The sequence below is a fragment of the Monodelphis domestica genome, chromosome 6 (assembly GCF_027887165.1).
Source record: "Monodelphis domestica isolate mMonDom1 chromosome 6, mMonDom1.pri, whole genome shotgun sequence".
Classification (NCBI taxonomy): domain Eukaryota; kingdom Metazoa; phylum Chordata; class Mammalia; order Didelphimorphia; family Didelphidae; genus Monodelphis; species Monodelphis domestica.
The window spans coordinates 247,132,869-247,157,473 of record NC_077232.1 but is presented as its reverse complement, the minus strand read 5'-3'; the positions used below and the strand labels follow the sequence as shown (position 1 = coordinate 247,157,473).

Here is a 24,605-nt window from a genome sequence, read left to right as displayed (position 1 = left end):
GCCAAAGTCACAGTCAGTATATGTTTGAGGGAGGACTTTAATCTATGTCTTCCGGAAGTAGTCCAGGAAGGGGTGGCCATAAGGAAAGAGAGAAAAGAGGAAGGATACAAGAGATGTTACAACAGTAGAAATTACCAGTTGGTTATAGGGGGTGAAGGAGAGAGAGGGAAAGAGGTTGTGAATCTGAGTGACAAAAAGATGGTGATATTCTGCACGGAAATAGGAAAATTCACAAGAGGGGAGGATTGAATATTTACTGAACATTACACAATTGTTCATTCATTGAACAATTGAATGCCTTTTTTTCAAAATGAGACAATTTGCTTCACTCAAAGAAATTGCTTCTTTCTCTGGACTTGCAGAGAAAGCTATAATTAGTCTTTGATCCACTATGGTTAACAATAACAAGATTCCCTTTGATTATTCATAAAAGCCAGTATTTTAGCCATGTGAACATGTAAAAATGAAATGGTTTTTAAGAACTCTTATGGATTCCTAAAGTCTTATCACAGCTATACAATTCCCTTTCACTAATTGCAATCCGATATCCTATGCCATCTTCTAACATATTGCTTTGCCCATTTGATAGCCCTAAGATCTATGGGATTATTTAAATAGCAACAAACTTCTATTAAACTCTTACCATATGAAGATCACAACTGCAGGCACTCAAGAGACATAAAGTTTCATTAAGACTTAGTTGCTGGTCATTTTCTGCATTTGTGATTTGGCTCATCAGTCAGAATAAGCTAATTAAAGCAGATTTCATAAGTTGCAAATGTTGAATTTCAGCCTATTAGTTTCTTCTGAAAAGCACTGTATTTTATTTTAAAGGAAACTACCCCCCCAAAAAGTGAAATTCCCTACCAAGAGATTTGATTTTACATAGTGATGGTAAAAATAGGTGCCAGAAAGATTGGACAGATATTAGCACCTTGACTCTGTTGGGTATTTTCCCCAAAAACTTTCATTGAAATAATAGGTTTTAAAAATTTTCCCCAAAACTAAGCAAAACCCTACTCTTCAAGTTTCAATAGATTAAAATGGTGGTTCTTCCTTAAAATTCTACCAGCGAAATTTATCTGCCCGTTGCCACATAACCAGGCATGCAAACTATCCCTTTGATGAAAATTAACCCTATGGCATGAGTCCTATAAGTCTCTAGTAATGAGGCACTGAAGATTGAGCCAAGCCCCCGGAGGAGGTGATTAGATTGAAAGAAACCCTGCTCAAAATGCCAGCAGCCTCATGAACAGACAGAAGAGTGGAGGGCAGACAAGAGGAAAGAAAAAGATGATATTTATAAAAAAGACAAATCCAGGGGGCTCTGAAGGCAGAGGCAGATGCAGACTAGTAAGCAAATAATCTTAGCTTATTAGTAATTGTAGCTTAGAGTTCAATAATGCTTTTCAGTTTACAAAGCACTGCCACCTATTTTTCTCGTTTCACACACGCGTGGGCGTGCGCACACACACACACCATGAAATAAACAATAAAAATATTATTATTCCTATTTTATAGATGAGAAAGTGAGTTACAGAGATATTAAGGGATTTACCCATGGTCAAACTTTACTAGCTATTACATGGAAAGTCTGGAACTTGAACTCAGCTTTCCAGGTTTATTTCCCATGTTCTTTGTACTACATTTAAAATTAGTAAAAAGTTGTGTATTCTTCACCCACACACATTCTTCCTCCTTGGGACCGTCCCTCCCTGGTATGGATTCATCTGACCCATACCACGTAGGGTAGAGAGGATGCTGATATCTTCTACCCCATCTTAAAGGGAAAAGGGCACTGGAAGTTAAGTCCCTCTAATGTCACTGATTCTTGGACTCTAAGCTTCTATTACAGAAATTTCTACATAGCATAAAATGAAGTAAAGACTTGGCAGTTGACCCAAGAACTTGCTCCATGTATAAAACTATATTTTTTTCAGATGAGAATACTGATGGCACAGCAACTAAGTGTCCAGGGCAAGATTCAAACTCCTGACTCCAAGTCATGTTCTCTAGCTAAAGGACCGAGCTGGATATATACAAAATCTAACAGTCCTCATTCTCAAGGAAGTAATATTCTACCAGACAATTTATCTTATCTGTGACATGCATTATAATTAACTGAGGTTTTTTTAGCTTAAAGATGGGAGACAAGATAGGAGAGTATTCCCAGAAATCCATGTGTAGAGAACCTTTTCCTATCATTAGCAATCACTTCTTAACTTGGTCCTGAGATTTTGAGACAGAAATTTCATAAAGCAAAACTCCCTGGTTATGGATTAAGATACAAATTCTCTTGCATCTGCAAATATGGTTTTTGCCATCATGGATGCCTATAATATAGAGACAAATTCTATTGAAATATTTTATTACCAAAATTTCACAACCATTAACCATTTACCAATATTTCCTCACTTCTCACCCCACCCCAGTATCAGAGAGGTGTCTCATAATAAAGAATTTAAAAAGAGACAGAAAAAAAACAATTCAACAAAACTAAGAAGATGTTGAAGAAGTCTGACATATGCAGTGGTCCATAGCCAGTCTTCCACCTTCTACCAAGAAGTAGAAGTAGATGCTTTCTTTTATCCCTTCTTTAGGACCAAACATGTTCATTCTCATTTGCAATGGCATCCCAATTTAGAGAGCAGATCAGTTCTCTGTATTTCACTTTGTTTGGCACCTAGGATTACACTACAAGTCTCACCATGTATTCTTTGCTGGATAGAGCACACACAATGACTGTGTACTCAAAAAGCATTTATTGACTCATTCATTGACTTTTTTATTATTAGAGTTCAAGGACTATAAGATTTTCTCCATTTTCCTTAGTGTAGCTCATTGGTTTATTTTTTTTTTATCCTTAAATTCCATCTTGGAATCAATACTGTGTTTTGGTTCCAAGGCAGAAGAGTAGTCAGGGATAGGCAATGGGGGTTAAATGACTTGCCCAGGGTCACAAGTCTGAGGCCAATTTGAACCTAGGACTTCTTGTCTATAAGTCTGGCTCTCAATCCATTGAACTACCTAGCTACCCCCTCATTGATTGTTAAAGGGACCTCATTTGTGTATTACGAGGTTTTAGTTCTTAGGAACTGGGAGATCATCCTCATTTCCCCTAATTTACACCCTTTAAGATAGAAGGGTCACATCTAGGGCTCTACACAGGTGACGATTTTCTTATAGATCTGATAGTGAAGTGGCATAGGATGTCAGATTGGACATTTATCATAGAATCATGAAGACCTGGGTTCAAAACATACCTCAAACACTTACTAGCTCTGTGACTTCAGGCAAGTAATTTTACCATTCTGTACATCATCTGTAAAATAAGGAGGTTGGATTTGGTGGTCTTGAAGGGTCTGTTCAACCTCTGAAACTATGATCCTCTAATAGGCTAATAAGAAGGCTCCATTCTCATCAGATGATTTATCCTTGAAGGGTTCTGTCTCTCATGCCAGGGTCTGGACTTTGTCTCATGCCTAGTTACTGACATTGATGGTCTGAACTCTGAACTCCAGTTGATATAAAATAGTTTGGGTTGATTTTCTTCTTTGTTTAAAAAAATATTATCAATATTGACAACTGAGATTTTTATTGAAGCAATTATGAAGTATTTACAAATAAAAAGGGACAAAAATAATCATTGAAAAGGTATAGATTAGGGCAAATAGGTGGCACAGTGGATAAAGCACCAGATCTAGAGTCAGGAGGACATAGGTTCAATTCTGGCCTCAGACACATCCTAGTTGTGTGATTCTGGGCAAGATCTATCTAGATTTCCCTCCTCTCCATAATATCCTCAGCTTCAAGGGCCATATTGATGATTGTTTTCTTTCGCCAAGGAACCTAAAGAATCTCCTTCCCCCTCTCAAAGTTCCAATCCCCAAACTCTCAAACTCAGAAACTTTTAAACTTGGAGTTATCCATATGGCACTGACAAGGAAATCCCCCTTTTCTGGCTAGAAGGACAAGTTCTCAGATCATTTTGCTTAAGGAATGGGTTTCTACCAGTGTCACTATGGGAAATCACTCAGAGTCCCAGATGTCTGTGGTCTCTGGTCATTCTTTCTCATCAATGATATCAACAACTAAATCCTATGGTCTTTTTCTCAGTCTTTTTTTCAGTTATATCTGGTTCTTCATGATTCCATTTGGGGGTTTCTTGGCAAATGTAATGGAGTGGTTTATATTTCCTTTCCCAGGAGAGAATACCTGAGTTCAAAACTAGTCACAACTATTAGCTGTATGACCTTGGACAAGTAACTTTACCCTGTTTGCCTCGATTTCCTCATCTGTAAAAGGAGCTAGAGAAGGAAATGACAAACCACTCCAGGATCTCTGACAAGAAAACCCCAGACTTCCGGTTAAGATGGCGGCTTAGACTTCCGGTTAAGATGGCGGCTTAGAGAAAGCTGAAGTTCAGATCTCCGGAAAACCCTTCCCGACCGATCTCAAACTAGAAGCTCCTAAGGCGCCGAAATTCAAAACGATCAACAGCACAGACCCTGGGAACCCTCCTCCTGGACCTGGACCCGGTTCAAAAGGTACGGCTCCCCTTAAAAGCCAGAACCCGAGATCCCTCGGACCTCAGGGGTAGGAGCGCAGAGTCCAAGGCTCCCGGAAGCGGCAGCCGCGCCGGGCTCAGAGAGCAGGGTCTGAGGAACAACAACCCTCAGGGTCTTCTACCCAAGTCCCAGTCCGGGTGAAAGTTACTGCCTGGGGCTTCCGCTGCAGAGAGCCGGTAGGTCCGGGTGAAAGTTACTGCCTGGGGCCTCCGCTGCAAAGAGCTGGTCGGTCCGGGTGAAAGTTACTGCCTGGGGCCTCCGCTGCAGAGAGCTGGTCAAAACAACAGCAACCCTCAGGGCGGGCAAGACAGCCTCACGGGCTGGATCCTGCTATCCAAGTCTCAGTGAAAGTCTGTGCTCTCGGAGCTTGGGGAAGCGGCAGCCCATCCCCCCGCAGGCCGACGAAACAGCCTCACGGCCAGGGATTCTGAAGGCAACTTCCGGAAATCGAGCCAGGGGGAGAGTGTGGCCTCGTGGTCCAACCCTTCCATTCCAGTTCCAGTGAGGCATATTCAGTTTAACCCAGGGAACGCTCATAGAACCAACATCTGCCCAGGACTAAAGCCACTGATCACCAGACAAAGACAAGAAAAGCCAATCCTCCACGTTCAGAGATGACAAATTCCACAGAAGCACAGAAGCCCCAAAATACCAAGAAAAATAAGAAGAAAGGGGCGACTCTGGACACATTCTATGGAGCCAAAATACAAAATACAGAGCAGATAGAAGAAGATATACAAGAAAATTCTCCAAAATCTTCCAAAGGAAATAGAAACTCTCCACAAACCCATGAAGAATTTGAATCAGAAAGGACCAAAAAGATGGAAGCCCTCTGGGAGGAAAAGTGGGAAATGATGCAAAAGAAATTCACGAATCTACAAAACCAGTTTGACCAAACTGTAAAAGAAAACCAGGCTTTAAAGCAAGAACTAATAAAGCAAAGCCAAAACACCAAGAAATTAGAAGAGAACATAAAATATCTCACCGACAAGGTGATAGATCTGGAAAACAGGGGGAGAAGAGAAAATTTAAGAATAATTGGACTCCCAGAAAAGCCAGAAATAAACACCAAACTGGACATGGTGATACAAGATATAATCAAAGAAAATTGCCCAGAGATTCTAGAACAAGGGGGCAATACAGCCACTGACAGAGCTCACAGAACACCTTCTACACTAAACCCCCAAAAGACAACTCCCAGGAATGTAATTGCCAAATTCCAAAGCTATCAAACAAAAGAAAAAATCCTACAGGAAGCCAGAAAAAGACAATTTAGATATAAAGGAATGCCAATCAGGATCACACAAGACCTTGCAAGTTCTACGCTGAATGATCGTAAGGCATGGAACATGATCTTCAGAAAGGCAAGAGAGCTGGGTCTCCAACCAAGAATCAGCTACCCAGCAAAACTGACTATATACTTCCAAGGGAGAGTATGGGCATTCAACAAAATAGAAGACTTCCAACTTTTTGCAAAGAAAAGACCAGAGCTCTGTGGAAAGTTTGATACCGAAAATCAAAGAGCAAGGAATACCTGAAAAGGTAAATATTAAGGAAAGGGGAAAAATGTTATCTTCTTTTACTCAAACTCTCTTCTATAAGGACTACATTTATATCAACCTATGTATACTAATATGTGGGGAAAATGTAATGTATAAATAGGGGGTAAAGAAAGACCAAATAGAATAATGGTTCTCACACAAAGATTCACAGGGGAAGGGGAGGGGAAGAAAACTCCTATAAGAAGGAGAGGAAGAGAGGGGGGGGGGTTACTTAAACCTCAATCTCAGGGAAATCAACTCTGAGAGGGAAAAACATCCAGATCCATTGGGATCTTGAATTCTATCTTACCCAACAAGGGTAAGGAGAAGGGAAAACCAAGGGGGGGAGGGGGAGAGGGAGAACAAAAAGGGAGGGAAAGAGAGGGGGGAGGGGGAGGGAACAAAAAGGGAGGGACTAAAAAGGGAAACATCAAGGGAGGGGACAAGGGGGACTGATTCAAAGTAAATCACTGGACTAAAAGGTAGAGCCGAAGAAGAAAAGGTTAGAATTAGGGAAGGCAATCAAAATGCCAGGGAGTCCACAAATGACAATCATAACTTTGAACGTGAATGGGATGAACTCACCCATAAAACGTAGACGAATAGCTGAATGGATTAGAATCCAAAACCCTACCATATGTTGTCTTCAAGAAACACACATGAGGCGGGTTGACACCCACAAGGTCAGAATTAAAGGATGGAGTAAGACCTTCTGGGCCTCAACTGATAGAAAGAAGGCAGGAGTGGTAATCATGATATCTGATAAAGCCAATGCAAAAATAGACCTGATCAAAAGGGATAGGGAAGGTAATTATATTTTGTTAAAAGGGACTCTAGACAATGAGGAAATATCATTAATCAACATGTATGCACCAAATAATATAGCACCCAAATTTCTAATGGAGAAACTAGGAGAATTGAAGGAAGAAATAGACAATAAAACCATACTAGTGGGAGACTTAAACCAACCATTATCAAATTTAGATAAATCAAATCAAAAAATAAATAAGAAAGAGGTAAAAGAAGTGAATGAAATCTTAGAAAAATTAGAATTAATAGACATATGGAGAAAAATAAATAGGGATAAAAAGGAATACACCTTCTTCTCAGCACCACATGGCACATTCACAAAAATTGACCATACATTAGGTCACAGAAACATAGCACACAAATGCAAAAAAGCAGAAATAATGAATGCAGCCTTCTCAGATCACAAGGCAATAAAAATAATGATTAGTAATGGTACATGGAAAACCAAATCTAAAACCAATTGGAAATTAAACAATATGATACTCCAAAACCGTTTAGCTAAAGAAGAAATCATAGAAACAATTAATAATTTCATCAAGGAAAATGACAATGGCGAAACATCCTTTCAAACCTTTTGGGATGCAGCCAAAGCGGTAATCAGAGGCAAATTCATATCCCTGAAAGCTCATATTAACAAACAAGGGAGAGCAGAGATCAATCAATTGGAAATGCAATTGAAAAAACTCGAAAGCGATCAAATTAAAAACCCCCAGCAGAAAACCAAATTAGAAATCCTAAAAATTAAGGGAGAAATTAATAAAATCGAAAGTGATAGAACTATTGATTTAATAAATAAGACAAGAAGCTGGTACTTTGAAAAAACAAACAAAATAGACAAAGTACTGGTCAATCTAATTAAAAAAAGGAAGGAAGAAAAGCAAATTCACAGCATTAAAGATGAAAAGGGGGACAGCACCTCCAATGAGGAGGAAATTAAGGCAATCATTAGAAATTACTTTGCCCAATTATATGGCAATAAATACACCAATTTAGGAGAAATGGATGAATATATACAAAAATACAAACTGCCTAGACTAACAGAAGAGGAAATAGAATTCTTAAATAATCCCATATCAGAAATTGAAATCCATCAAGCCATCAAAGAACTTCCTAAGAAAAAATCCCCAGGGCCTGATGGATTCACCTGTGAATTCTATCAAACATTCAGAGAACAATTAACCCCAATACTATACAAACTATTTGACATAATAAGCAAAGAGGGAGTTCTACCAAACTCCTTTTACGACACAAACATGGTACTGATTCCAAAACCAGGCAGGTCAAAAACAGAGAAAGAAAACTATAGACCAATCTCCCTAATGAATATAGATGCAAAAATTTTAAATAGGATACTAGCAAAAAGACTCCAGCAAGTGATCAGAAGGATCATTCACCATGATCAAGTAGGATTCATACCAGGGATGCAGGGCTGGTTCAACATTAGGAAAACCATCCACATAATTGACCACATCAACAAGCAAACTAGCAAGAACCACATGATTATCTCAATAGATGCAGAAAAAGCCTTTGATAAAATACAACACCCATTCCTATTAAAAACACTAGAAAGCATAGGAATAGAAGGGTCATTCCTAAAAATAATAAACAGTATATATCTAAAACCAACAGCTAATATCATCTGCAATGGGGATAAACTAGATGCATTCCCAATAAGATCAGGAGTGAAACAAGGATGCCCATTATCACCTCTACTATTTGACATTGTACTAGAAACACTAGCAGTAGCAATTAGAGAAGATAAAGAAATTGAAGGCATCAGAATAGGCAAGGAGGAGACCAAGTTATCACTCTTTGCGGATGACATGATGGTCTACTTAAAGAATCCTAGAGATTCAACCAAAAAGCTAATTGAAATAATCAACAACTTTAGCAAAGTTGCAGGATACAAAATAAACCCACATAAATCATCAGCTTTTCTATATATCTCCAACACAGCTCAGCAGCAAGAACTAGAAAGAGAAATCCCATTCAAAATCACCTTAGACAAAATAAAATACCTAGGAATCTATCTCCCAAGACAAACACAGGAACTATATGAACACAACTACAAAACACTCGCCACACAACTAAAACTAGACTTGAACAATTGGAAAAACATTAACTGCTCATGGATAGGACGAGCCAATATAATAAAAATGACCATCCTACCCAAACTTATTTATCTATTTAGTGCCATACCCATTGAACTACCAAAATACTTCTTCACTGATTTAGAAAAAACCATAACAAAGTTCATTTGGAAGAACAAAAGATCAAGGATATCCAGGGAAATAATGAAAAAAAACACATATGATGGGGGCCTTGCAGTCCCAGACCTCAAACTATATTACAAAGCAGCAGTCATCAAAACAATTTGGTACTGGCTAAGAAACAGAAAGGAAGATCAGTGGAATAGACTGGGGGAAAACGACCTCAGTAAGACAGTATACGATAAACCCAAAGATCCCAGCTTTTGGGACAAAAATCCACTATTCGATAAAAACTGCTGGGAAAATTGGAAGACAGTGTGGGAGAGACTAGGAATAGATCAACACCTCACACCCTACACCAAGATAAATTCAAAATGGGTGAGTGACTTAAACATAAAGAAGGAAACCATAAGTAAATTGGGTAAACACAGAATAGTATACATGTCAGACCTTTGGGAGGGGAAAGGCTTTAAAACCAAGCAAGATATAGAAAGAATCACAAAATGTAAAATAAATAATTTTGACTACATCAAACTAAAAAGCTTTTGTACAAACAAAACCAATATAACTAAAATCAGAAGGGAAACAACAAATTGGGAAAAAATCTTCATAGAAACCTCTGAAAAAGGTTTAATTACTCATATTTATAATGAGCTAAATCAATTGTACAAAAAATCAAGCCATTCTCCAATTGATAAATGGGCAAGGGAAATGGATAGGCAGTTCTCAGATAAAGAAATCAAAACTATTAACAAGCACATGAAGAAGTGTTCCACATCTCTTATAATCAGAGAGATGCAAATCAAAACAACTCTGAGGTATCACCTCACACCTAGCAGATTGGCTAACATAACAGCAGAGGAAAGTAATGAATGCTGGAGGGGATGCGGCAAAGTAGGGACATTAATTCATTGCTGGTGGAGTTGTGAACTGATCCAACCATTCTGGAGGGCAATTTGGAACTATGCCCAAAGGGCGACAAAAGAATATCTACCCTTTGACCCAGCCATAGCACTGCTGGGTCTGTATCCCAAAGAGATAATGGACACAAAGACTTGTACAAAAATATTCATAGCTGCGCTCTTTGTGGTGGCCCAAAACTGGAAAACGAGGGGATGCCCATCAATTGGGGAATGGCTGAACAAACTGTGGTATATGTTGGTGATGGAATACTATTGTGCTCAAAGGAATAATAAAGTGGAGAAGTTCCATGGAGACTGGAACAACCTCCAGGAAGTGATGCAGAGCGAGAGGAGCAGAACCAGGAGAACATTGTACACAGAGACTAATACACTGTGGTATAATCGAACGTAATGGACTTCTCCATTAGTGGCGGTGTAATGTCCCTGAACAACTTTCAGGGATCCAGGAGAAAAAAACACCATTCATAAGCAAAGGATAAACTATGGGAGTGGAAACACCGAGAAAAAGCAACTGCCTGAATACAGAGGTTGAGGGGACATGACAGAGGATAGACTTTAAATGAACACTCTAATGCAAATACTATCAACAAAGCAATGGGTTCAAATCAAGAAAACATCTAATGCCCAGTGGACTTACGCGTCGGCTATGGGGGGTGGGGGGGAGGAAAAGAAAATGATCTATGTCTTTAACGAATAATGCTTGGAAATGATCAAATAAAATATATTTAAAAAAAAAAAAAAAGAAAAGAAAAAAAAAAAAAAAAAAGAAAACCCCAAATGGGATCATGAAGAGTCAGAAATGACTGAAACAACTAAAGAACAATAGCAGTAGCCCCCGTAGCCAAACAGTTGCCAAATTCTGCTAATTCTTTCTTTGGAACCTTTCATCTATCCTTTGCTTTTCCCCCATGTGTCCACTATCTTAGCACAGGTCTTTGTTATCTCTTACTTGTTACTTTTGGAATAGCTTCCTAATCAGCCATTTCTTTGTCAGATTCACAAATGACACAAAAGTTAATACATTAAATCAGGATTAAACAATATATGTCAGTAGAGCAAGGGGAAAGTAGATCTAATAAAATGACATTTAGTAAAGATAAATGCAAACTCCAGCACTTGGGTTCAAAACTTAGCTGCATGTTAGACAGTTTGGAGACACCCTGGCTAGAGAAAAGTTTCTGTGAAATAGCCTGGGGGGTGGGGAGAATAGGAGGCTAGTGGACTAAATAGGAATCAACAATGATGCAGCCCCTGAACATCCTAACTGAAGCTTAGACTGCATGGTTTCTAGAACAAAGGAGGTGATAATTCGGCCACATTCCTCTCTGGTCAGGCCACATCATGAATACTGTATTCAGTTCTGTGGGTCACCTTAAAGAAAGATATCAATAATTTAGATGGAATGGAAATAAGGAAGAAAAGAATTAAAATCATGTCATGCCAAGATAAGGAAAAGAAACAGGAATGACTTATCCAGAAAGGGAAAAAAAAGATGAGGGATATGATCCTTGTTTTTGTTTTTTTACAGCATTGTCTCAGGGTTGAGGACTTAGATTTTTTCTTCTTGGTCCCAGAGGGCAGGACTAGACCCAGGAGGCAGAAGCTGTAGGGAGGCAGATATGGAAGAATTTTGTCACAGAGTGACCCCAAAATAAGATCAGCTGCTTCAGGACTCAGTGAATGTTTCCATTTTCACTGATGTTTTTCAGACAAGAAGCTAGATATTACTCAGTTGAGCAAAAAGCATTTATTAACCTCCTACTATATGCCACTCACTTTGCTAAGGGATTCAAAGAAAGATGAAACATAAATATTTCCAAGTGAAGTTCAGGTTTTTTTATATCATTTGAACTACATGACCTCTGGGGTCCCTCCCAACACTAAGATACCATTAATCTCCACTTCCATATCAACAGTTTTCAAACTTTTGGGACTCAGAACTCCTTTATATTCTTAAAAGTCCTGGAGGACCCCAAAGGGCTTTTGTTTATGTGATTATCTCTTTATATTGACCGTATTTAAAAATTAAAATGTCAGTATTATTATGAAAATAGTTTTGACCTCACAGATCCCCTGAAAGAATCTTGAGGGCCAGATCTACTTCATGAAAAGCAAAAGGAGTAGCTAATGTGGCCTAGGGATAAAGAGAAAGCTTACAAAGAAGTTCCAAAAATATTTTGAAACTTCCATGTTTTCTTTTTTTCATGAAATAATGGTAAATCCCAATGGCAATCAAGGAGAATTTTGCTAGGTGCTAGGCCCACAATTATTTTTTTTTCTCTCTGCCATTCTTACCAGGGCGTAACCTGCCATACCCAATCTTCTGGGCACTTCTGTTTGGGCTTTTTCTTTCCTGTTTGTTTTTTTTTTGTGTGTTTTATTTTGTTTTGTTTTTTATCTCAGTACATAACTGTGCAGGCTGGAATCAATATTTCACTTGTCTATTCTTCTAATTCCTACAGCATCAACTCTCACCTCGAAACACCCTCCCCCTCGTCCCTCTCTTCCCTTCCCAATCTTCCAATTTGCTATGCAGAAATAATTTCCCTTTACACTTCTGCCAATTGCAATGCCAGATGGCTGCGGTTCTGAGCTCCCCTAACCCCCCTTGAGAACAGCTGCCATTGTCATTGCTATGAACACATCCCGGCTTTGAACCCATAGCTGAGACCCAAACTTGAGGAGTAATGGAGGGAGGGGCCAGTGCACTAATGCAAGAAACCATGAAAACAGCACACACTTTCTCTCATTCGCTGTTAAGCAATAGCCCTCAAGAAAAGCCTCTCTAGCGTTTTCTTCAATCATCTGTATATAGAAATCTCATCACAGAGTTTAATTCCTTCTCCACCTGACTCAGCTTCCCAGCCAGGAGTTCCCCTTTGTGCCAGAAACTCAATTAGACCCCACATTTCCCAACTTGAAAATGGATTAAAAAATAGCAACCGCAACTGTGAAATGTGGGTGCACGTGTATGCTACCCACTGGATGGGTGTGCATCTGTGTGCTTTTGCATGTGGTATGTGTGGGTGTTTATGTGTGTGCCTGTGGTATTTGTGTAGGTGGACATCTGTGCATGCAAAGTTCTCTCTAAAGGGACACAGAATTCTCTCTGTCTGTCTGTCTCTCTCTGTCTCTGTCTCTCACTCTGTCTCTCTGTCTCTGTCTCTCTGTCTCTCTGTCTCTCTCTGTCTCTCTGTCTCTGTCTCTCTGTCTCTGTCTCTCTGTCTCTCTCTCTCTGTCTCTCTCTCTCTGTCTCTGTCTCTCTGTCTCTGTCTCTGTCTCTCTCTCTGTCTCTGTCTCTCTCTGTCTCTCTGTCTCTCTGTCTGTCTGTCTGTCTGTCTGTCTGTCTGTCTGTCTCTCTCTCTCTCTCTCTCTCTCTCTCTCTCTCTCTCTCTCTCTCTCTCTCTCTCTCTCTCTCTCTCTCCCCCTACCCCCCAGGAATTGCCATTTAGACGTATTGTGGGAACTGGATTTGGTAGAGTTTGAAACATGGGCGGTTAATTCAAACCTCCCAACGAAAGCCAAAGGAGGACATTTCTAGGCATTTTGGAACTCTGCGCTCTGACTGGAACCTCTATCTGCCCAGGGTGGCCATAGTTCTGGACCAAGAGACCCTAAGTCCAACTGTACGTAGCCCAAGGTGCATTTGAAGGAGGAGGAGCTGTCGCGAAGATGACTGCTCAGAGAGCCCTGGGTGTGCTTTGGTTTGGTTTGAAGATGGGGCTTTCTCCCGAGCTTTCTCTCTAATTGCGGGTCCCTCCGGAACTTCTGACTAGACAAGGAATCTTTTCTGGAGTGGCGCTCCCTCCCGGATAACCCAGTGGGCGACTCGTCCTTTCTCTCCTTCGCCCCCTGGTATCAGCCGGAGAGCTCCCCTGCATACATTTTGTGGACATTCCCAGGCTGGTGATGGATTTGGCTGCTTTGCTGCTGAGGAATTTACTACCCTCTCTCTTGGCAGCAAATGAAAGCCGTGGGTATTAATTTCCCAGTGTGTTCTGCAGGAACACCCGAGTGTAACTGCAAGAATGATACCCACCCAAATCTGTATGTGGGGCACAGCGTGCAGCCATTTTAAAGGAGAGCGAGAGAAAGGCAGGAAGAAAAAGGGAAGAAAAGATTCTCCCAAGTTGACTTTTCTGCATTTTGTATTGGGTGGGTTTTGGAGAGAGATGCGAGAGATTTCAGCAATGAGGAGAATTACATTATGCAGCTGCGGGGACGCCAGGTCCCCCAGAATAGGATGCCTCGTTTAGATTTTCCACAATGCTATTGAAGTGCTTATTTTCCTCCTGAAGAGACACAAACAGATGCAAACTTCGGTAAACACTTTAGAAATGAATTCAGTGAGTTTGGCCTCTCAGCAGTGCGCAATAGCTGACAGAAAAATGTCTAATTAGTGCAAGTGGAAATAATAGGGCCACTTGGATTCCTTCCATCCTCCTCCAAGTCTACTTTTCCAAGAAACTCAAAGGTCCTTTTGTTAACCAGGTCACCCTCTCTCAGGCTTTTGTACTCCAATCTATTAAGGGTAAAAGGGGGAAAAATAGATTAGGCAATGTTCTCTGCTAAAATAGAGAGCATGTTCATGGGGGAGGCAGAACGGGGTGCTCCCAGCGCCAGTTTACAGGTGCCTGGAGAGGGATTCCTCCATTGTGGACAGCCCAAAGCCCTGCCCCACGTGCAAGAGAGAAGGCATCCCCTTTCAAGAACTGGCCTTCTTTCAGCAGATGCAGAGGATGGAATCTGCTCACTTTTCTTTGCTTGTCTCTTTTTCTTTTTCTCCCCAGTTCATTTCTAAGTGTTACCAAGGAGAAAAGGGAAGAGGTAGGAAATGAGTTGGAGGAGGGATTCTTAACCTTTGGGGGGTCATGGACCCCTTTGGCAGTCTGATGAAGGCCACAGACCCTTTTTTTCAGAATAATGGGTTTTTTAATGCAAAGAATAAAAAACATAGAACTTAAATGCAAAGAATAAAATACATAGGATTTAAATGCAGAAAATAAAACACATAGGATTTAAGTACAAAGAATAAAATATGTAAGATTTAAGTGCAGAGAATAAAATACATAAGAAAAAGTTAGTGAAAATAAAGATTTTTTTCTTATCCATGTTTACAGATTCATTGGGGCTTCATGAACTCCACATTAAGAACCTCTTGGTCAAGAGACTTGGAATTTTTCTGAGATAAGCACAGTAGAGATTGGAGGAGGGGAGAAAAAAATCCCTTCCGCTTTTAAACATTTTGGTGATGTTTAAGGTGTATCATTTCTTGCCTTCCCAGTAAGTTGGAGAGGGGCTAGAGGGAGAGAGTGTTTGGGAATGAATTTTTCAAAAATAAATGTAAAAATTAAAATTTTGATAAGACTGGAGCTTGAATGGAATCTTTTTCTGCCACTATTGTTAATTTTAGAAAGAAAGAAAGTGAAGCTCTAGACTCCCCAATTAATCTGATTTAGCAAGACTTTTTTTCACATTTTCTTCACATTCACATTTTCACATTTCACATTACTTCACTAACATCCTACTGTGATGCTTCATTGTGTTGTGAAGGTGATCCTGGATTTCTGAAGAGTACAGGAGCAAAAACTCTGGAAAGGTCTGTACAAACCACAAAGGCTTTGGGTATGAGCCTAGGGAAGTTTTGTCCATTTGTTGTCCAAGGACAAGCATGGCTAAGTTTAGAGACAATAATCACCAATTTGTGGTGGGTAGGTGGCAAAGTGGATTGAGCTCTGGGCCTGGAGACAGGAAAACCTGAATTCAAATCCAGCATCAGATATTTACAGGAGTTATGGCCCTGGGCAAGTCACTGAACCCTGTTTGCTTTAGTATCTTCATCTGTAAAATGAGATGGAGAAGCAAACAGCAAACTGCACTAGTATTTTTGCCAAGAAAATTTCAAGTAGAGTCACAAAGACAGACACTACTAAACAACTGAATAACCACCACAACAAAACAACAAGGTAATCAACTGGTCATAGAATGATGAATTTTTCAGTCATAGCACTTTCAAGCACCTGGATGTTGTGCTATCACTGAATTTGAAGTCTAAGGACCTTGGTTCAAATATGAACAATTAACAAGCATGGTAGAGAGCATTCTGGACCTGGAATGGGCAATATTTAGGTACAAACCCTCCCTCAGATACACCCTAACCATAAAGTTATGTACAAGCCAATTTACCTCTCTCTTAGCCCTATAAAATATTATTGGTAAAGTGCCTCAAAATTTAAAGCAATAGAGAAATGATAAATGCTAGTGACTTATTTACAACCTGTATAACATTTTGCTGCTCTTAGTCTCAGTTTTCTCATCTGTAAAATGAAGAGACCTCAATCACATGCTTGAGCTTAGCTAATCATCCCAGAAATCTCTCCAAGCTGTTTGGTCATAGGGACCTAACCAGCCACTGTGACCTTGGAATCTCCAGAAGCTCTCTGTGCCTAATTAGAGGAAATAAGGGATGGAAGATACAGGGCTTGGATTGGAAAATTTGGGATTAGAGATCTGGGTTTGAATCCTGTCCCAGACTAACTGAAAGTCCTTAGGTAATTCATGTCCTCTCTCTGGGCCTTAATTCCCTTATCTGTCAGATGAAGAGGTTGGGTTGAATTGCCTGAAAATCTACAATCCTGAGATCTATGGACACTTCTAATTCCAGCCTCTGTGTTCATCTACCTTCCTTCCTGCTGACTACATCCACTAGCACTTATACTATAACAAAGTCTTTTCATCCATTTAACTAAATTCCCCAGCCACAGTGCCAACCAGATTCTTCTCAACAGTTGTGTGTGACATTTCAGGAAATGTGGTTGGCACTGTGGCTGGGGAATTTAGTCATTTGTCCATTTTCTGAACTGGTACTCAGTGCTCAGATTTGGAAACTTGGTCTTTTTCAAATTTTCTCCTAAAGGGATCCTGAAACCAGGATAAAGCCATGGAGTTAGCACTCATCCACTAAATGAGAAGTATTTGCAAATGGTTCTGTGTTACTTCTACATAAGAGAATATATATATATATATATAAACAAATTGCTTGCCAGTTCCTTAAGGGGGGAGAGAAGGTGGAAAGGGAGACAATTTGGATCATATAACTTCAGAAAACTTATATGGAAACTATATTACATGTAATTGGTAAAATAAATGAATTATAAAAATAAAAAGTGATGTATAATTGAAATAATTAATAGGTAGATAGATAAATATACAGATATTCTTTTATTTATCATCCCTCTATCTTCCATCTAGATCTTTCATGTCTATCTATCTGCCTATCTATCTCCCTGTCCACCAATCTATCTTTATCTGTCTGTCTCTTTCTATCTCTATCTGTCTGTCTATCTCTCTATTTTCTATGTCTATGTATCTATCCATCCATCTACCTCTATCTATCTATATTTATATATCTGTTTATCTGTCTTTCTGTGAGTTTCTATTTATCTCTATCTGTTTGCCTATTGTCTGTCTGTCCTATCGATCTATCTGTCTGTCTGTCTGTCTATGTGTGTTTCTATTTATCTCCATAGGGATCTTTAGGTATGGATTAATGATCCCCATTTCTATTTGAGTTTGACTCCCCTGCTGTACACTACCTACAGGTTCACATTCAACTGATAGGTGTTAAAATAACTGTAGTGAGAGCCAAAGTGGGCCACCAATAAGCAGAGTGAACAGAAAGCTTACACTGAAGGACATATGGATATAGAGCTTCTTGGCATGACACTTTCTGCTATCCCAACCATCACATCTTTTTCTTTTTTGTGCCTTCCTTTCTCTTTGTCTTCTTGTCTCCCCTCTCTCTTTTGTCAAAGATATGATATGAAATTTTTCCTCTTTATTTTTAAAAGGAGAGAGAAAGAGAGGGAGAGAGAGAGAGGGAGGGAGGGAAGGGGAGAGAGAGAGAGAGAGAGAGAGAGAGAGAGAGAGAGAGAGAGAGAGAGAGAGAGAGAGAGACAGAGACAGAGACAGAGACAGAGACAGAGACAGAGGGGAGGGGAGAGGGGGAGAGAGAGAGAGAGAGAGAGACAGAGAGAGAGAGACAGAGACAGAGAGAGAGAGAGAGAGAGGGAGGGAGAAAGGGAGGGAGGAAGAGAGGGAAGGAGGGAGGAAGGGAGGAAGGGAGAGAAGGTAGTGAATGGAGTTGACTTCAGTTGAAACCTGTGTTCATATTTCACCTCTAAAAATAATATCAGTATATGTGACATTGAGCAAGTTGATTAACCTCCCAGTGACACAGGCAACTCTCCCAAGTTATGATAGAATATAGATATCTATCAATAGATAGATAGATATACAGAAAGATATATAGAGAGAGAGACAGATGGGCAGATAGTGATAAAGGACAGAGAGATAGTAGGTAGAGAAGACAGATACAAATAGTTGAATAGTGATAGAAGATAGATACAGATACATCATTTATTAAACACTTTCTATGTTTCTGATACTGGACTATATGTTGGAAAAAAATCATGCTAGATAATCCTTACCATCAAATAGTTACATTTTAATTGGGAAAGAGAACGCATAAAGTAGATTCTCCCTGAATTCCTTTTCTTTCGCACTCTTCCCAAACTGGCAATGCTCTGTCTTAAATCAATTTGCAAGGTATTTTGTAATAGAATTCAGGAACACTGATCCTGTCCTTTGATTTGATATTTAGCTGAACAGGAACATGAATGACTTTTTAAAGAGTGATTCTTTTTTAAGTTGAGAGGGGAGGGAAAGTAGAGATACAGGAGGGAAGGGATCTGTGCCTTGGAACATGACTGGACATATCAGGAGAGTGTTTTGTTAGCCTAGAACTGAGTGAGATAAGGCCAGAGCTGGCCCACCATAGCTCCAGGCATATTCCTGGGTCAGAGTTTATTCTTTTAGTGGAGAGGAGGTAAAGGTGATGGCTGAGGGTATCAGGGGAGCACCAGTCTGCATGGGTGAAGTGAATTTCTGCACTCGAACTTCCTTACATCAGTGAAATCCTAAATCCAGTCAAGGGAAGACTCAAATCTGGGGAAGAGAGAATCAGAGATTGTATTGCACTGCAGAGGCTTTTCTGACCTTCTCTGTTTCTTTTTAGTTAGTTGTATTTTCTGCATGTTCTTTCCAGGAATACTTGAAAGCTTCCATCCTGGTCCAGGACTTCTCAACAGCAGCTGCTCTTGTGTTCTTGATGGACCGGTTCTTATATGGGCTTGATGCCTCTGCCAAACTCCTGCAAGTCGCCAAAAGTCTACACAAGTTGCATCCAACAACCCCAATAGCCCCACAGGTGGTCATCCGACAAGCCCGAATCTCAGTCAACTCAGGTAAGGTCACCCTCCTGCTAGGCTCACCTCTGTCTCCTGAGCCCCTGTCTCTATTTATTCCATTTCACTCAAAAGCCACTTGACTTTTGAGAAGACACTTTGTCTGGCGAGGAAGATGGCACTTCTAGGATCCCAGTGTGCCATCGTTCAAGCCTCTATCCCACTCCCCACCCCCTCCCATCTCTGCCTCCATGCCCTTCCACCCACCCCTTGCCAGCACAAAAGCCTTGGCATAAAGAGTTTCAGAGCCAACAGCAGTAGAGAAAATTGTGAAAGGGTGTGGAAAATACTAATTGGAGCTTTTGTCTCCTAACAAATCTGTCCTGCTGCTTTCAAACAGGGGTATCTGAATTGCTATACTTGGGACCAAGAGCCTTTAAAAAGCAGATTAGAATTCTAGCATTTTCTCTTAGTTCCCCCTGTCTTTTTTCTATAGGGTCACTTGACTATACAAACAATGCAGCTGACAGGTCCCCTGAAGGAACTTGAGATCTGCAAGACTCATGGGGCATGAGCTTTACCTGAAGATGCTTTTTAAAGTATCAGGGGTTTTTCTCCCCTGTTACTTCTTCTTAAGCCAAATTCAAAATGAGGTCGACCTATTTAGTGGGAGGTGTGGAGTGGGGGAGGAGGGTCAAGTATTTAATTTTTTTAATGGCAGCCTCTAGATTTGGAATGGCTTAAATGGCCTCTGATTGATTTTTGAAGTGTGGTTATTGTTTTCATTCCCAAGAACAGAAATATGAGAGTCACCTAAATATGAACAAAAGACATTCTACCTAATTGGAAGGAGAAGGAAACAGGAATTTATTAAGGATTTACTATATGCCAAGAGGTTATCGAGATCACACACTGGATAGAGCCCTGGGTTTGAAGTCAGGAAGACTCATCTTTCTGAGTTCAAATCCAGCCTTAGACATTTACTAGCTGGGTGACCCTGGGCAAGTCATTTCACCCTGTTTTTCAGAGTTTCTCATCTATAAAACAAGCTGGAGAATGAAATGGCAAACCATTCCAGTATCTTTACCAAGAAAACTGCAAATGGGGTCTCAATGAGTTGGACACAACTGAAATGATTTGACAACAACATGTGCCAAGAACTGAGTTAAAAACTTTACAATATTATCTCATTTAATCCTCATTATAATCTTGAGAAATAGATGTTAAGAGAAACAAAGATTTGACTTTGGAATTTGGTTAAATTGATTATAGGTTTTAAGAATAAAATATTTTTTAACTATTTGAAAAAAAGCTATTATCTAACTTTGCCAAAAGGTCCAATTGGTTAAAAAAATTCTATTATTCAAACCAGAGAGATCAGGGAAGATGAGATGGTGGTAACAATGGACATCATGGAGTTTGGCTTTTTTGGGAGCCATTTTCATTTATATTTGAGTTCTTCTAAGAGTAGTATGGGCAACCTAGATATTGATGAGTAAGATCCAGAATTTTTGTATTTTCATACCTACTTAAAGAAGGTGTTTAATACTGTATAATGTATATTATATTATATATTCCCTTTTACAATACCTACCTAGGGTACTTAAAAGGGATGTAGGTCTAAGGAAATCCTCCCCATTCCTATAATTTTTTTCATATTAGTTTTGACATTTGAGAGGAAATATGCCAGTATTCCCTCCAATTTTTTAAGCTATAGTAAGTGTCAGAGGCCATATTTGAACTCAGGAAGATGAGTCTTCCTTATTCCAGACCTGGCACTCTATCCATTGGACCACCTTACATATGACATTAGCTAACTTTTTTCCTAGGTTTTTTTTTTTATAGCAGAAGAGATTATTCACTTAAAAGTAGAAAGGTGAGAATGATCCAAAAGATGCATCCATCTACAGTTAACATGATCTTAGAACCTGAACTTTATTGTCCTTTCAGTATTAATTGATAAGACTGTTGTTTATTTTCAGGAAAACTGTTGAAAGCTGAATATATCCTAAGCAGCCTCATAAGCAACAAGGGTGCAACAGGTAAATAAAAGTACAATCAAAGTATGATTTACCTTAGCCTGATAGACACACTTCTAATTTGGAAAAAACAGGACTCATCTATGTTCTTCAAAGAACTAGAAATTGGCCCCTTTGACTTCTAAGGTGGCTTTAACATCACCTCTTACTATAGCACCAACTCTAGCAACTATCCATTTTTGTCTCTTGGTTTTCTTTGCTGTGAAGTTGGGGCTTCCAGTGCTCTTCTGAATATTACTGAATCATCTAAGTGAATGATATGTATACATTGCACCGAAAGTGCTCTGAAACCATTTTAGAAAAGGAAATTCACAAGAAACTCTGAGTTAAGAACTGTGTTCCCTTTGTATTTCTTAAAAACAGTTGAGCTCTAGCATTCATCTAAAGCATTTAAGAACTTGAATTAAGTTATGGGGTTGGAGAGATTGAAGCAGAAATGTTCCTATGCAAGAAAGAATCAGAATCAAGATGTTGGCAGGCCAAGATCAAGAAAAGAGTTAGATGAATCACAAAGAGGTCAATATCTGAAGCAAAATTAGTATCAAAACCAAGAACACCAACAAGGTACCAGTAGGGGTTAGTGCAAAATGAAGCATGGTGCCCCTGCTATAATAGTTTGGAACCTGGTGAAATGTTTTTGTTTTTTCTTGTTTTTGTTTGTTGTATTTGTTTTTTGTTAACTGGTAAGCTAAGAGGATGTTAAATAAGATTAAAAAAAATTCATTTAATTCTCAGTTTTGATTGGACATGTGTTTTATGTCTGATCCCATGTGACTACCACCCTTTCCTGCCCCTCCAATTCCTTCTGACACTCTTTAGCTGGACAGCTCCCTCTAGGTCAGCCCCAATAGACTGACAATAGCCAACCAGACAACCTCAAGTGGTTCACAGCATGGGAATCATAGCTAGTAGTTTCAGCTCCTCCTCCCTTATCCTAAACCTTATATTGTTAAAATGTCATGAAACTGAATGATGAACTTGCTCTGAGAAAGAGTGGATGCCTCTGCTTTCAGTGATCTCCCTGGTCAAGCTTTGTTGTTTCTCACTAAATAATCTTAATATATAAAAAGGACAAATTTAGAGTGTAACAGGTAAGATGCTCCAGTTCATTGCATAAGAGGATTCATAAATCACTTTGATTGTCATAGCAAAAGAGAAATAGTGTGTTGTAAGTTAGTGGTTCTCAAGGTTTTTGGCCTCATGATCCTATTATACTCTTAAAAGTTAGTGAGAATATCCTTTAAAGAGTTTTAATTTATGTGGATTGTGTTGACTAATCGTTATCATATTAGACATTAACATCTTAGTATCATTATGGCAATAATATGGGGCTTGTGCCAAAGTGGATATTAATTGAAATTTCTGGTGTAGTTCCAGATATATGGGATAGACTACAAGATGATGTGGGTGCCTCTCTCATTCAACAACTGCACAGGTAGAATTTTGTTAGACCAACACAGTTCAGAGACATTCTTCTTCAGTTTTAGGGGTATATGTGATTTTGAAGCAGATCATTATAAAAGCTTGTCTGAACTTAGGAAAGGTAAGGTTGATCACTACAGTGGCCCATATTTATCTTATATCATTTGGAAAATAAAACAGTTTTTTTACAAAATAATGAATCTTTCAAACAATATTTTGATGAGAGGTCCAGCTATGAAGATTAGTGGTAGTTATTTGCAAATGGCCAGTTAATTTACAAGGACAAAATAGTAATAGTTAATGTTAATTAGTTAAATGGTTAAGTAGTTAAGTAATTAAAGGAATAGTAATATGTTAAGTGATCCATTTAAATTATCTATGTCAACTTTTTTCTATAAAATCATAGCACTTTCTTGTCCCATATAATTGAGAATTTTTTTCAAAGTACTTATGCATGTGTGTGCACATGTTTACTGAGCAATTATTTGCTACCAAAATATTCCATCAGATTAGATTTTTTAAAATATCAGTTCAATATTCCCAAAAGCTTATAAAATTGTACATCATTTGACCTAACAATGCCACCACTGTATCTGTATCCCAAAGGGATCAAAGAAATATGAAAGAGACCTACTTGTACCAAAATATTTATAATAACTCTTCTCATGGTAACAAATTGGAATTTGCAGGAATGTTAATCGGTTTGAGGAATGGCTGAATGAGTGATATTTGACTGTAATTATGCAATAAGAAATGATGTGCAGCATCATTTCAGAAAAATCTGGGAAGACCTATATGAAGCAAAGTGAAGTGAGCAGAACCAAGAGAACATTGTATACATTAACAGTAATATTGCATGATGATCAACTGTGAGAAATTTAACTACTCTGATGGATAAAATTCCAAAGAACTCTTGATGAAAAAAACACTACCCACCTCCAGAAAAAGGATTGGCGCACTTTGAGTGAAGATCAAAGCATATTTTTTTCAACTTCCTTTATGTTTTTTGGTTTTAAATATTTGTTTGCTTTGCACCATGGCTAATATGGAAAAATGTTTTTCTTCTTGATGGGTGGAAGGAAGGGCAGGTGAGAGAAACAGAATATGGAAAACAAAAATTTCAAATTAATGCTGAAATATTTAAATAAAATCTAGATAGCCATTCATAGGGATACATGCTTCCCTCTATTCTTTTCTTTTCAGGCACATGGCAGTATGATAAAGAGAGTGATAAGATCCTCGTCCAGTCAGTCTGTATTCAAATCAGAGGACAGATCCTACAGAAGCTAGGTGAGCCATGCCTTGTTGCTCTCGGAAAAATTTACAAAGAATAATGTATTTATATGTTTACCTCATATTATAAATTATAATGTTAAGTAATAAGGATAGAATCTAGACCTTTTGTTTCATCCTTAAAGAGAATTCCCAGGTAAAGAAATTCTCTCTACTAATGCAAATTTCAGAAATCTTGTTTGCAACTTTCAGTCTTAAAGCATAGACTAGAACACTAAAAGATCAAGGATACTTGATTGGGGTCAAACCATTATAGGTCAGAGGTAAGGTGTTAGATTCAAATTTAAGGCTAAAGACTGAATATATTAATTATAGGTCACCAAGGATTTCACTTATTTTTTTTTAATATATTTTATTTGATCATTTCCAAGCATTATTCGTTAAAGACATAGATCATTTTCTTTTCCTCCCCCCCCACCCCCCATAGCCGACGCGTAAGTCCACCGGGCATTAGATGTTTTCTTGATTTAAGGATTTCACTTATAAAAATCCTAAATGAAACACTCAAGTCAGTATGGAGTTTTATGGTGATTTAATTACAACAGGAGAAAGCA

At 38.9% G+C, this 24,605-nt stretch overlaps 1 protein-coding gene across 6 annotated transcripts in view; it reads left to right on the top strand.

Annotated features, from left to right (window-relative positions):
• Positions 1 to 24,605, top strand: part of ALPK1 (alpha kinase 1) — a 142,970-nt gene that overhangs the window by 93,112 nt on the left and 25,253 nt on the right. For all 6 annotated transcript variants that reach the window (XM_056803066.1, XM_056803065.1, XM_056803069.1 and 3 more), the window contains 3 exons: positions 19,159 to 19,357; positions 21,280 to 21,339; positions 23,962 to 24,048. In XM_056803066.1, coding sequence (XP_056659044.1) covers positions 19,159 to 19,357; positions 21,280 to 21,339; positions 23,962 to 24,048 — 346 coding nt within the window. The remainder of the gene's footprint in view (positions 1 to 19,158; positions 19,358 to 21,279; positions 21,340 to 23,961; positions 24,049 to 24,605) is intronic.